Below are 15,427 nucleotides of genomic sequence, written 5' to 3'. Positions count from 1 at the left end.
TTGAAACTAGATAAAATTTACAACATTAAATTTCTCCTGTACAAAGTATCACGCATGTACTCTAGCCTCTATCGTTGTATTAGTAGAATGTTGAAAGTCTTTTCATTACACATCACAGGTATTTTCCGGAATCTGTTTGATTTTCCCGCAAAAAAATCTTTTTTTTCGGTACGATGTCTAAAACATTGAAAATGGGGGTGAGATTGGGTCAAGCAAGAACGATAGTATATGAAATTCCAAGTCCACTTTTTTGACATTTTACGGTGCCGGGTGTTCTCTTTTTTATTAAGATGTGTTTATTCTTTCTAAATACAGCATCTCTGAAACATCAAACAAGTGTACTTGAGTATTCCGTGCATTGAATAACAATACAACGCATTTTGACAACTTCTCAAACCAGTGTTTCGTGCGCAGCAACATCGTAATTTTTTAGCAAAAGAGTGTTTTATTCTAAATTTGATTATTTATCAGTGTTTTCATATTATAGAAACATCTCACGGAAGTACAAATGAGTTGGATCGCTGAAATACTGGGATTATGACGTCAACTTCTGCCTGAAATTTATTGATCGTGGAATGTCGCACCGAAATTTAACTATTTGCCAAGGTTTAAAATAATCACTGTTTCAGTACACCTTTGGAGAAACTGAATGGGCTTTATAGCAATGGGGATGAGACTTTGAAGACAATTTGAGGGAAACACCAAGAAAATTTATGTAAACTTGACGATAAATGTTGGGTTTACATATTTTTCTCATAGCTCTTCAATTTTCAGTATAATCTTTCTTTTAAGTGGGTTTATCATACTTGTGAAACATCTTAGATATCTTTTTGTCTTGTTTGCATCGTTTTTTATCAATATTTTTCAGTTGTGAATGGTTTTGAAATCATATTCTCAAAAACAAGTTATTTCAATTACAGTGACCCAATGTCACCCCCTCTATGGGGTGAGATTGGGTCATTTTTCATTCACTTGTGGTGCCGCTGTGAATAAATATTTGTCTTTAATTTTTTGAACAGTTGTTAATGTACCATCAAAGTACATACACACCAAATTTGAAGTTTATTGGAGTTAAATTGCGATAGTTATTCAAAAAATAAATCGCACATTTCCCTTTTTGACCCATTGTCACCCCCAACGACGGTACCATCCCATATTATCGAACTTGCATGAACCTCCGATCTTTTTTCACTAAAAGTTAACCTTGGTAGTCAAAATAAGCTTGCGGCATATTAAAAAATCTTTCATCGGCCAAAAATTGAACAAAGTCGATTTGGGTACATGGGTACATGGGTTCATAGGAGAATATTAGATTTACACTAATATGATGACTTTTAACGGCTTAAAGTCCAATTTGACATATCTTTAACATGAATGAATTCTTAGATGTTTTAAATTAAGCATCATTTTCTACATACACTCACACACTATGACCAGCCCATGGTAGTATGCCGTATTTTATATAATGGAAAATTCAATTTTCACTTCAGAAAAGCTCATACGAACGCTTTGTATTCTTCTTTCTGAATCAAATCAGTAATATTTTAAGTATGCGGCATAGTTTTTAAATAAGAATAGGAATTCCCAGAAATGGATACACATGGCAGTATAGGCTGTATTCATGTGCTTATACGCGCAAAAGTCTTGAAAGAGGGTTCACTATAACATGATTAACAGTAAATGGCTTATATAGCCTTAATGTTATCTCAAGCTCATCGTGATACAAGTTTTGTGCAATCACTAATCTACTCATAAGTAATGCGCACATTATATGTATGTTATTTATTTTTATGTTGGCATTATACAGGGCCAACGGTAGCTGTCCGAACTCGCTGTCATAGAAAAGGAAAAACATCCTCTGGTTGCATTATACCGGGCAAACGCCTGGATTTACTGTTTGCATGATACCGAGAATGGATGCTATGCACACCCTTCGGATATCGGAGACTTCGGCGGTGTTCTGCCTTCTCCGTTCCTGTATCCTCAATGCGGATTCGCCGCATGTAAATTTTGCGCTGTTTACTGGCATGACTGCATTTAAAAAGGCATGGACTTTTTTTTATATTCAAGCTTTATATTGAAGGCATGCAGGATTCCACTTGGGACGTAAGTGAGGTTGGAGTTGTTCCTCACCTCACCTTCAAACCCCATTTGTGGTCCTTAACCTCTTGTCTAGTAACTCCTATCCCTACCTCCACGTGGTGCCGCCTGGGATGCGAGAAACCGTAGGGAAGATCGGGTAACCAACCCCGGTGGGACCTTGGTCGTATGCTGACAGGGAAGGGGGGCTTTTCTCTTCTGAGGGTGTAGCTTATCACAGCGTTTGTTCTCCATGTTAGGGGCGGCTCAAAACAGCGTCTGCTCTCCATGTTAGGAGTGGCTGATCATCGTCCTAGTGCCAGCGTGGGACTTTAAACAGTGCTGTGCACGATGGTCCTCCGGCGAGACAGGTGGTTGGTGCAGGCCTTACAAACCAGCCGGTAAAATCATCAGTACAGGAAGCATACCATGTAAGTTGGCACCGGACCAATAGGCATAGAAAACGGACAAACAATTGGAAACTTGGATCATGGAACTGTAAGTCTCTCAATGTCACGAACGCCCCTCGTCCATGAGCGCACCTCCTACTCAGCGTACCGGTTTAGATTGACGTATTACAGACAGATCGAGATTAGCTGTCATATTCTGTGGACAAAAGAAGGAAGATAGCCAACAATACGGAATTTATCCACGCCGATACGAGTGATGAAAGCTAAATTTATTATCTAAAGGGCTAATAGCTATTGAATTTGTTAATTACTTAATACTAAAGTTGTTATTCTACTTACTTGCTAAGAAACTTCCTCTAGGTTAGATTGAATTGTAGCTGAGAAAATGAATTAGTTTCTGCATTGAATTCGATTTATTACGATATTCCTGAAAATCGCCTTTGATCAACCAATTACCGGATTAGAAGCTAGAAGAATTTACAAAACGTAAGATAACCTTTGAGCAGCTAAATTCGAAAATATTGAAATTTAATCAGAAATCATGATTTTAGGAAACTTTAACGCTGGTAATAATAAAACCTGTTCAAAACTTCGGACCACTGTATTCTTCCGTTGCCTTCGCAACATTTTAAAGTTTCGTTTTTAATCCGGACGAATTTGATTGGACGATGCATCGGCGGGCGTATGTGCTAGAAGACAGTATCGAACAAAACTGTCCCTCTTTGCAGTCTACCGGATAGCAGTCAAATGGTAAGCTGCGATGACTGCAGCCGTTGGTTTCATTTGGCTTGCGCAGGCGTGACTGAGACAATCGCGGATTATGATTGGAGCTGCCAGGGATGCGTTAATGCTAGAATCTCTGCTCCTGTTCCGCAGTTGTCGTCTTCACACATACCATGCGACGCTATTACCACTGGACTGCCAACTGGACTACAACCGACCTCAAATTTGCCACCAATCTCTGGACAGGAAGCACTCGCAGTTCCAGTCTCGCTTGTTTGTGGACCAAGCGTACAAGACACCATCTCGACCAGTGTCTTCCCCGTAAGACAAAATAACACCGCCCATGTAGTATCTGCACCAGACAACACTACTGTTTCGGGTCCAGCCATGGATACGAGGCATCAATTTTCTGCCCTGCCCTTGGTCCCAGATGCTGCTCCAATAATGACGACTGCACCATTGACACAACCGTCGAGTGCTGATTTTGCTTCACAATTGCCAATCGAGCTGAGGCTTCGCTTTTTAGAAGAAGAACAAGCTCTAGAAAGAAAGCATTTAATGCAAAAGTATCAGATGCTGATGGAAGATACTAGGATCCCATCAAGATCTGCTAATGTACCACAATTCAATGCATCATCTACGTCGTTAATTCAGCAACCTTTTATGTCGGCCCATCAGTCACACATACCGACCGTTGGATTCGCTTCAACCTCAGCCATTCCTAATCCGCAGCACCATTCATCTCCAATGCAAAATTTGCACGAAATCAACAGGCCTATGCGTACCAGTCTGCCGTACCAATCGTTACCCGTCCAGCAATCTAACCCGCAATATCATCCAAGCATAGATCCATTATCAACCATTGGGCTTGGAAATGATCAAACAGTGCTGAATAGCAGTCAGATTTCCGCACGTCAAGCCGTGTCTAAGGACCTACCGGAATTCAACGGCGACCCAGAACAATGGCCATTGTTTAGCGCTACCTTCGACAACACGACTCGCATCTGCGGTTACACTCCTGAAGAAAATATGATACGATTACAAAAAATGCCTAAAAGGCAAGGCGCTCGAGGCAGTCAGGTGTCAGCTTTTACATCCGGGGAATCTGGAAAATGTTCTGGCCACGTTAAAATTGTTGTATGGTCGGCCAGAAATCATCGTCCACGCCCTCATTCAGAAGATTCAGTTGTTGCCAGCGCCGAAAACAGATCGGCTCAATACTCTGGTTGATTTCGCAATAGCTGTAAGAAACATGGTTGCCACAATCCAAAATTTCAATTTGGAAGAACATCTTTACAATATTCATTCATACAAAACCTTGTCGATCGATTACCACCTATGATCCGGCTCAATTGGGCGACTTATCGCCAAGGTTTATATCGAGTAACACTCACGCAATTCAGCGACTGGTTATACAACCTAGCCGAAGCAGCTAGTGCGGTGACTATTCCCCCGATTCTAGGATCGATAGAAAAACAACGCTACACTCGTAAGGACGACGGATTTTTAAATGCCCACACGGAAACTTTTGAAGAGCAAGGATTATCTTTTAAAGCATTTCGTCGATGCCTCATGTGCCAAGATGACTGTAAAACTGTAGAGGATTGCAGCAAGTTTGCGGCAATGGACCTTCCATCCCGTTGGAACACTTTACGTGAACTTAAACTGTGTCGATGCTGCCTTGGAAAGCATTTCGGTTCCTGTAAGTCCACGAAGGTTTGCGGTATAAATGGTTGTGCCTTCAAACATCATCAGTTGCTGCACAATGTTTCTAAGGATAGACGCACGGAAACCGCCACAGGCCACCATGAACCTGCAAACAATTTACCTATTCAAAACAGCGTTGAACACAATTGCAATACCCATAGAGGAAACGGCCAATCGGTATATTTCCAATACGTTCCAGTCGTTCTCCATAATCAAGGAAGAAAAATTCGCACTTACGCATTCTTAGATTGTGGCTCGTCGTTGACCCTGATTGAAGAAGGTCTTGCTTCTGAACTGCGACTCAAAGGAGAAAAGCATCCATTGTGCTTACGTTGGACTGCCGATACGTGCCGATACGAGGATTCAGCAAGAATTGTCACGTTGGATATATCCGATTCAAACGAAATTAGTCCCAAACATCGACTCGACGAAGTGTATTCTGTGAAGGAGCTCAAGCTACCGGCGCAATCATTATCGTTCGAGGAGCTATCAGCTAAGTTCGCTTATCTTCAAGGGGTACCAGTAGATTCTTACGTGGATATACAGCCGCGAATTTTGATTGGTATGAACAATGTTCGTCTAATCCACCCCCTAGAATGTCGAGAGGGTGATGCGAATGAGCCCGTGGCGGCAAGGACTAGATTAGGATGGATGGTTTTCGGAACATGGCCCGTACAAAGTACAACGGTCCACACTGCTGTTCCACATAGCTTCCACATTTGTCATCACTCTGCTCCCAATGACTTTGAACTCAATGTGGCCGTTAAACAATATTTCGCTTTAGATAGTATCGGAATCATGAGTCCACAAAAGCTAATGTTGTCAACATAAGATGAACGCGCAATTAAACTAATGCAGACATATACGAAATTCGACGACGGCAGGTATCAAACGTCATTACTATGGAAGTACGATGATGTTCGACTTCCCAATAGTAAACCAATGGCGTTGAGGCGCCACAATTGCCTGATGAAGCGCATGAAGCGTGATCCAATTCTAGCTGCAGCCATAAAATCTAAAATGGAGGACTACTTAGAAAAGGGATACATTCGTAGACTTTCACCCGATGAAATTCAGCAACCAAGAAATAAGGTTTGGTATTTACCTATATTCCCCGTTTTTAACCCAAATAAGCCGAACAAGATCCGCATCGTGTGGGATGCTGCAGCTTCAGTTGGTGACGTTTCGCTCAATTCTGTCCTCATGAAAGGTCCAGATCTTCTGAACGATTTAACGTCAGTATTGTATCGGTTTCGAGAGCGGCCGATTGCGGTCTCAGGAGATATTGCTGAAATGTTCCTTCGCGTGAAGATGAACGGATCAACACTGCCAACGCATTCTTTGGTGTCAAGACGATGGTACTACCGCCGAGTACGCAGTAACGGTGATGACCTTTGGTGTAAAATGCTCGCCTAGCTGTGCCCAGTAGATCATCAACCTTAACGCAAGCAAGTTTGAATCGCAGTTTCCAGAAGCCGTAGAAGTTATCTATAAGGGTCACTACGTCGACGATATGTTGGCGAGCGTCGATAGTGAAGATGATGCAATAAAACTAGCAAAAGATATCTGTTTTATACACGAACAAGGAGGATTCACTATGAGGAACTGGATATCGAATTCCTCAACCGTCGTTCAAGCGCTTGGTGAGTCCGGATCAGCTGAAAAAAACTTGTATGCCGACAAAGAAGCGGTGTTAGAGAAAGTTCTCGGCTTTTGGTGGGACACTCAAACGGACACATTCCGTTTCAAATTATCCCTTGAACGACACCAAGAACTACTTTCTGGTGCAAAACACCCCACGAAGAGAGATATTCTACGGGTTATGATGTCAGTCTATGATCCTCTCGGCTTACTGTCCCACTATATGATATATTTGAAGCTTTTGTTCCAAGAGATTTGGAGAGAAGGGACATTATGGGACGACGAGATAGCAGAAACCCAATTGCAGAAGTGGAAGTGCTGGTTACATTTACTCCCTGAAGCAGAGTCAGCGCGTATTCCTCGCTGTTATGATTTGTCACCTTCATTGGGGACGAATAGATTGGTGGAACTTCATACGTTCGTGGATGCAAGCGAGCTCGGGTATGCTGCAGTGTGCTACTTCCGTTTCATCGAAGAAAGCCGAATAAAATGTTCGTTAGTGGCATCGAAAATTAAGGTGGCGCCGCTGAAATTCGTCTCTATTCCTCGCTTAGAACTCCAGGCGGCCGTAATTACAACCCGATTAGCGAAAAGCGTTGAGGTAGGACACTATTAATATCGCACGACGTTTTTTTGGACTGATGCCCGTGATGTGATCTGTTGGCTCAAATCTGATCACCGAAAATATTCCCAGTTCGTCGCCTTCCGTGTCGGTGAAATATTGGAGACCACTGACGTTAATGAGTGGAATTAGATACAGGGAAAGGATAATGTAGCCGACGAAGGAACAAAATGGAATGGACTTCCGAGTTTTGTTGGAAAATGCAGGTGGTTTGCTGGACCATCGTTCTTATCTAAACCAACGGTCGAATGGCGAACAGACATGGTAAATGGTTATACTGTTGAAGAGCTTCGTCCGAGTTTGTTGTACCACAGCGCCGATGTAGTTGAAAAAATTTTGGATCCTGAAAAATATTCGAATTGGATGCGATTACTACGTCACACTACTTGGGTGCTTCGGTTTCCTGCAAATATCTTAAGGAAAGGTGAAAATCGTCTTCGAGGACCGTTAACTTGTGAAGAACTACGGGTGGCGGAGAATTTCTTGTATAAACGGGCGCAGATGGATGGTTACATGCAGGAAATGGAAACGTTGGCCGCAAATAAGCGTCTGAATAAAACTAGCCCTCTATACAAAACTAATCCGTACATTGATGACTGCGGTGTTATGCGTATACGGAGTCGTATCGATGTTTGTGACTTTGCTGACAATGACACACAATTCCCTATAGTTTTACCCCGCGGACATCCTCTCACCAAATTGGTATTGCAGCACATACATGAGGAATATCACCACACCGGAAATGAGACCTTTATCAATGAATCACGACGTAAATTTTACATCCCAAGAGTGCGATCGGAATGCGAAAAAGTGCGTCGAACATGTCAGCATTGCAAAATACGCCGAGCAAAACCTGAACCTCCGATGATGGCAAGTCTAACAAAACAACGATTAGCAGCATATGTACGTCCATTTTCATACGTAGGTATTGATTACTTTGGTCCATACCAGGTCATTGTTGGACGACACCCTGAGAAACGCTGGGAGGTGTTAATAACTTGCCTGACTACACGGGCAATCCATATTGAGATTGCGCATTCTTTATCCACGTCGTCGTGTATTATGGCTCTACAAAACTGTTTTGCCCGCAGAGGAACTCCACTGCAGATAATTAGTGATCGTGGAACCAACCTTGTTGGGGCCTCTAAGGAACTGAAAGAAGCGCTTCGAAATCTTGATACTAGTAAAATCGCAGTAGAATTCACAACATCTTCAACCCACCCTTTTCTCCTCATATGGGTGGGGCATGGGAGCGGTTGATCCAGACGGTTAAACGAATCCTCATCCAAACGTCTTCAAACGGATTGAAGCCTCTAGTATCTTTCGACGATAATGCCATCTCTTTAAGGCAATGGCCAGGTGCGATCGGCAACGGTGCAGACTGCATCCGGAATTTACGATAAACCGGCTGTGAAATTGGCGGTGCTAGACGTCGGGACAATTAGGAGTAGACCGGATGAGCATCCGGTTACTGGGGGGGAGTGTCACGAACGCCCCTCGTCCATGAGCGCACCTCCTACTCAGCGTACCGGTTTAGATTGACGTATTACAGACAGATCGAGAATAGCTGTCATATTCTGTGGACAAAAGAAGGAAGATAGCCAACAATACGGAATTTATCCACGCCGATACGAGTGATGAAAGCTAAATTTATTATTTAAAGGGCTAATAGCTATTGAATTTGTTAATTACTTAATACTAAAGTTGTTATTCTACTTACTTGCTAAGAAACTTCCTCTAGGTTAGATTGAATTGTAGCTGAGAAAATGAATTAGTTTCTGCATTGAATTCGATTTATTACGATATTCCTGAAAGTCGCCTTTGATCAACCAATTACCGGATTAGAAGCTAGAAGAATTTACAAAACGTAAGATAACCTTTGAGCAGCTAAATTCGTAAATATTGAAATTTAATCAGAAATCATGATTTTAGGAAACTTTAACGCTGGTAATAATAAAACCTGTTCAAAACTTCGAACCACTGTATTCTTTCGTTGCCTTCGCAACACTCAATTTCTTGGGTAGGGTGCAGAACCACTTGGGCACTTCCATGATTCACTTTGGCATGGGGGGTTTTTCTCGGCCGAATTGTCGGAAACTTTGCAGTCAGAAGCGCTTCAGTACGACGCATATTGTGGCCAAATATGAGCTCGGTAGCTTTCAAAAAACCCCACTGCCGAAGTGAATCAAAAGTGCCAAGAATAGGATCCGGCTCCCTACTTCCCATTCTTCCGAATTTCGAGGATCCGCAAGATCGACATTGTAGCGCTGCAGGTGGTTTGCTGGAAAGGGTCGACGGTACATACGTATAGGGATAGTTATACCATCTACCAGAGCTGCGGCAACAGACATGGGTTAGGCACAGCTTTTATCGTGATGGGCGAAATGCAGAAGCGCGTGATTGGGTGGCCGTTTCTTCAAAATCAGCATAATCAACGTGCACAGCCCTCACCTAGCATGTGACGATGGCGATAAGGACGCTTTCTACGTGCAGCTGGAACGTGAATACGACAGCTGCCCAAGCTATGATGTCAAAATCGTTATCGGAGATCTCAATGCTCAGGTTGGCCAGGAGGAGGAATTCAGACTGATTATAGGGAAGTTCAGCGCCCACTAGCTTACGAACGAAAACGGCCTTAGACGGATTAATTTCGCTCCCAAGAACATGGCCATACGTAGTCCTTACTTCCAACACAGTCTTCCATATCGGTACACCTGGACATCACCCCAACAGACTGAATCGCAAATCGACCACGTTTTGATTGATGGGAGACACTTCTCGGACATTATCGACGTTAGAACCTATCGCGGCACAAACATCGGCTTTCCGTTGTGAATAACATTCGGTACCGACGCCCACCATGGTACAATCTGGAACAATTCCAGCTACCCGAAGTCGCAACTGATTATGCGCAAAGTCTTGAAGCAGCGTTGCCGGAAGAGGGAGAGCTCACCGAAGCCCCTCTTGAGGACTGTTGGAGTAGAGTGAAAGCAGCCATTGACAACGCAGCAGAAGGTGCCATTGGGTTCGTGGAAGGAAATCGACGGAACGGTTGGTTCGACGAGGAGTGTCAGACGGTTTTGGACGAGAAGAATGCAGCGCGGGCGATTATGCTGCAGCAAGACACCTGTCAGGTACCGGTGCAGTTGTGTAAGCTTCTAGAAAGCTATTTTGATGGTAGGATTCTACTGTATGACTCAGAGGAGGGGCAGAAAAGCTTTCGAATTACCGCGGGAGTACCTCAAGGTTCAATCCTGGGCCCGCTGTTATGGAATGCGATGTACGATGACGTACTGAGGCTGCCCCTTCCGACGGGTGTTAAGATTGTTGGCTTCGCCGACGATATCACCCTAGTGGTCTATGGAGAATCGATGGAGGAAGTAGAGGGGCCCAGATAGCCGTAGCGGTAAACGCACAGCTATTCAGCATGACCATGCTGAGGGTTCGTGGGTTCGAATCCCGCTGGTCGAGGAACTTTTCGTAATGGAAATTTTTTCGATTCCCAGGGCATAGAGTATCTTCGTACCTGCCACACGATATACGCATGCAAAAATGGTCAATCGGCAAAGAAAGCTCTCAGTTAATAACTGTGGAAGTGCTCATAAGAACACTAATCTGAGAAGCAGGCTTTGTCCCAGTTGGGACTTAACGCCAGAAAGAAGAAGAAGAAGAAGAGTTGACAGCAGCGCACTCTATTTCCATAGTTAAGAAATGGATGAAGTCTAGGATACTAGGACTGGCCCGTCACAAGACTGAGGTGGTGGTGGTCAACAACCGCAAGTCAGAGCAACGGGCGCTTATCTCGGTAGGTGATTGCACCATAGAGTCCAAGCGATCCCTTAGGCATCTTGGGGTAATGATCGATGACAAGCTCAGCTTCGCTAGCCACGTTGAATATGCCTGTAAAAGGGCATCTACGGCTTCAGCGGTGCTATCGAGGATGATGTCTAACAACTCTGCTGTAATTGCCAGCAAACGCCAGCTACTAGCAAGCGTGGCGCTATCCATACCAGTTTGGTCCAAAGCGCTTAGAACGAGCAGAAACCTAAAGCGGTTGGAATTAGCCCTGCCGAGGCTGGTCCCTTGTAACATTATTTAAGTCGGCTAGGAGAAGCAGTTTGCCTAAGCTACTTCTGCTACACGTGTTGTGCTATATGCACAGGCCCCTCCCCGAAAAAATACCGTAAGGTGGTTCCGGGGGGATAAGGGTCTGAGGCCAAGGGTAATGTCGATGCACTGTTCACCACTTGAGCAATTCTAAAAGAATTGCTCAAGCACAGTGCATAGGCTGGTTTTAGCGGGTCGATTTCCCCCTTGTAAAAAACAAAAAAACAAACAACACTCTAAATCTTAATATTTTCGGCTCTCTCTTCTTAGTGATTTGAATTTAGAAAAACACACAAATTTTCGCTTACGAAAAATAAGCCGCACCCTCCTATGTAAATATTGTGAATTAAGAAAAACTATAGAAGTCACATTTTTCTCCTAATATGTTACATCTGTGATATTTGTATACCCCTAACTCAGTGGGGCGCCGTCCTCATCGTATTCGGATTTGACGTCGACGATCGCAATACTCTTGACGGATTTCCGCGCGCGGAAGGTGCGCTGCCTCATCCGGTTGCGACTCTGCTTCACCGCAATCGTTATTTGGTCGCACAACACGTCCTGCGAAAGCTTCTCACGTTTGTAAGCCTCTGAGGGTTAGATGAAAATAGACAAGGTTGGGTGATTTATATCATAAAACTATTAGGAGCTCTCAACTCACCCAATAAGCAGTTGGTGAATATCTCGTATCCTCGCATAGCACGCTTCCCGTTAGCTCCTCTGAAGTTGTACTCTCCCAGGGCTTTATCGGCGAAAACGTACTGCATGAAGACGGAGATTGGCTTGCTTTTCGGCTTGCGCTTCAGAATCGCAATCTGGAAGTACACAAATCCACGCATTCATATGAGAAAAAATCTAGTACTGCACTATACAACCCCAGGAATACGTACATAATCGTCTCGGATGCCCTCGTCGGCCACCACGGATTGTTCCAGTCGCTCTAGTTCTTGCTCGCTGCCGATGGGGAAGGAGAATCCGCCCCGGATTTGATTTCCCTTCACCCTTAGGACTTTTTTTCTATGCATCACGCTTGTTTCCGGTGGCCCCCCGGTGGTCTTGAAGTCCGAAAAGTAGTCTTCCTCCATCAGAAACAGGGGTGCGTTCAAATCTGGAAGAGAGAGTTTATAGATTGACCGATTGTTGGAATGAATAGAGGATTTTTCTAATTAAAAGTAAATTTAGTTTATTCCAATTGTGATTTATTATTTTTTGATTGATTTTGAATGTTGAGAACAATAATTTCCTAAACTAGCGTTCAAGTTTCAACTTCGTCCTTTTGATAATTTTGATCTTCTCCTGCTGCAGTTTGAATGTGCACTCGTGATTGTGGTCATCGCGGAACGAGTGTGCAACTCCCGGTTTGCCTCGTACGGTACTTATGCGGCCTTTGCATCTGGAAAGTAGATTTGCTGATTAACATATATTTCGATAAACGGGTGATGGAACGACTGTCAATTATGTCACACAATTGTAAAAACGTGGTAATATGTTTTTTTTTTGTAAATTGCATTTTTTTCCTCCTAAAAAATCTCTATTTATAAAATGGTGTCTAAAGTTTTTTTTTTATCAAAATGGTCTCTAAGGTCACTATTTTTAAGACACTCTTTTGATATCAACTCTGGCTATTTAAGTTTTTACTAACATTTCATATTTAAGAATTTAAATTCCACAGGTATAACTCTGAAAATTTTCCAAAATGCTATTCCAGGATATCCTCTAGAGATTTTTGATTTACCAATTCCAGTTTTCAAAGAAGTTGCTCTAACAAATCTTCCTGAGATTCCTAGGAGTTCTTCCAAGAAAATCTCATTGGGCTTACCCCTACAAGAAGTTCTCAAGACACCATTTTTTATGTTATTGCTCTAGAGTCTAGACATATTCCACCAGGGTATGGAACTCAGTTTCACGAAATTGATTTTTTCCTCATTATCTTACGAAACCTTTCGATTTCCCAAGGGATGTTTTGACGAAGTTCCCCAGAAATTGCTCCAGGACGTAACATAACTACTTCCAGTTATTTTCACAAGGATTACTCTTAACTTATTTCCAGATACCAGTCCAGGATTTCCTCCAGAGATTTTTTCATCAATTTTTCCAGATCTTCCAAAGATACAAGAGTTTTCCGAAGAAAATCCTTAAAGTGTCATTCCAGATTTTTTGAAGAAATTCGTTAAATATATTTTACATGAAATACTACAGGAATTCCTGAAGAAATTCCTGCGCCATTTTCGTTTTAGAGATATTTGTCCAGCCGTTTTCGTATACATTCCTTCATGAATTCAGGAATTTTGAGCACCAATTTCTACAGGAATTTTTCCAGGACATCTAATGAAAACTATCCAAGGAATTCTTCATTGTTAATCAGCAGTAACTCCGAAACATTTTCTAAGGATTTGTTTCAACATTTTTCGAGCAATTTCTCAAGTAAAATCTCCATGAATTCTTCAAAATGTATTTTGAGCAACAAATACTACAACAATTCCGTCCATTCCTACACATATTTCTCCAAGAATTCCATTTGATGTTTTTCAAGCAATCCTTACAGAAATTCCTACAGGAGATTAGCCAAGGATTCGATTATCTTAACGATTTATCTAGTTATTCAATGAAAACTTCATCGTGAGCTTGAGAGTTTTTTTTTCAGATATCATTGTTAGAGTTCATCAGAAATGTCTACAGAGATCACTGAAGAGTTTTTTTTTAAAGAAATACCTCCCGGATTCTACAGGCACTTTTCAAAAAATGTCTTAAAAGGTATACAGTAATGTCAGCCCCATGCTGCATTTAGTGTTGACAAAATCGGGATAATATTTTTCGACTGGTTCCAAGTTTTATTTTAACTTAAGTGTAGGGAATAAGATTAATAACGAAAATAATGTTTTAAGTGAAATAGGATTAATCACAGTACTCGAGAAAATAACAGATCGCAGGAGTCGAGCATAGTATGACAAGTTTAAAGGCTCCCCCAGATCTAAGCGACTTTTTACGGCGACAGCGACAAAATATCGTCGCGATTTCGCTGATGTTTCGCTGCATGCACTGTTCGATGAGCGCGTCTAAGCCACAGCAACGCGATTTCGCAGCGATTCGCGTCGTGTCAGTCAAGGTGGTTCCACAGAAGAGTGCTTACAGCGACACAACAACGAAATCGCGACAGTTTTTTGTCGCTGTCGCCGTAAAAAGTCGCTTAGATTTGGGGGAGCCTTAATAGAGGCGTCTTAAACGAGATCTTGGAGAGGGAAGAACAGAAACCAAGTTATAATTTAAATATAATAAAGTTTTGTCTGTTGAAGTTTCTGACTGGTTATTGTCCGCGTCACAAAAACCAGAAAATGACCCTGAAGTTACTGTTGTCCAGTCAGCCGTCTGTCCTGATGCACGTCTCGCTGTCCGTCCGTATGTCAAGTCCATAGAGGTCCCTGTTTCTGTATGCCATCCATCAATTGAATTATTGAGATTGTATGGACATGGCCATGGTTCTAATTGACTTTATGCACCCAATATTGCCAGTATAGATGTGTGAAGTCTAATTAAAATAAATATAAATTTTATGCTGACAAAATCTGGAAAAAAGGATGATAAAATTGGGGGTAGGCAAAATCGGGTCATTACTGTATTTGATAATTCTCTTGAGAGAATCCTGCATAAATGCATTGGGAACTTCCTTGGGAAATCTCTCAAAGAGTTTCTGGAGAACTTCCTGAAGGAAATTTCGAAGGAATCTCTCAAGTGACTGATTGAAATGTTAAGGAAATGCTGAACAACAATTTTGTGAAAACCCTAAGAAATAAGTGTATGTACGCGGAAAAATCAGTGGACAAAATCCTAGCAAAGTCATTTGAAGAATCACTGGATGAACTCCAGGATATTTCTGAAAGAATGTTTGGAATAATTCCTGAAGAAATTCGTGATGGAGTCTCTGGACTAGTTTCTGGGGATATTCATAAAAAAATCAAGTTGAGTTCCTGAAGGCATATTGAACAAATTTCATGGGGGAATTCCTTAAAAAAAGTCTCCAGTTGAATTGTCTCCAAAAAATTTGAAAATCACTGAGATGTTTTTTTTTTTAATTTTCTACTTGGTTACAATTATGCTTTCCCAAATGTCGTTCCCAGAGTGTCATTTTTCCGAATGCCAT

At 42.3% G+C, this 15,427-nt stretch overlaps 1 protein-coding gene across 3 annotated transcripts in view; it reads right to left on the bottom strand.

The window, feature by feature from the left end:
* LOC5573536 (modifier of mdg4) overlaps window positions 1-15,427 on the bottom strand; it is a 419,719-nt gene that overhangs the window by 99,535 nt on the left and 304,757 nt on the right. The window contains exons 5-7 of one of the 3 annotated variants that reach the window (XM_021838280.1): window positions 12,180-12,397; window positions 11,951-12,104; window positions 11,699-11,879 (exon numbers count right to left, since the gene is read on the bottom strand). The exons of the other annotated variants lie outside the window; for them this stretch is intronic. Of the exons in view, the coding sequence (XP_021693972.1) occupies window positions 11,701-11,879; window positions 11,951-12,104; window positions 12,180-12,397 (551 nt within the window). The 3' untranslated portion in view covers window positions 11,699-11,700. Of the gene's footprint in view, window positions 1-11,698; window positions 11,880-11,950; window positions 12,105-12,179; window positions 12,398-15,427 lie in introns of those variants that run through there. 3 annotated transcript variants of the gene reach the window in all.

This window comes from Aedes aegypti, chromosome 1, assembly GCF_002204515.2.
Source record: "Aedes aegypti strain LVP_AGWG chromosome 1, AaegL5.0 Primary Assembly, whole genome shotgun sequence".
Taxonomy (NCBI): Eukaryota; Metazoa; Arthropoda; class Insecta; order Diptera; family Culicidae; genus Aedes; species Aedes aegypti.
The sequence above is the reverse complement of the archived record's forward strand: the minus strand, read 5'-3'. Positions and strand labels throughout refer to the sequence as shown.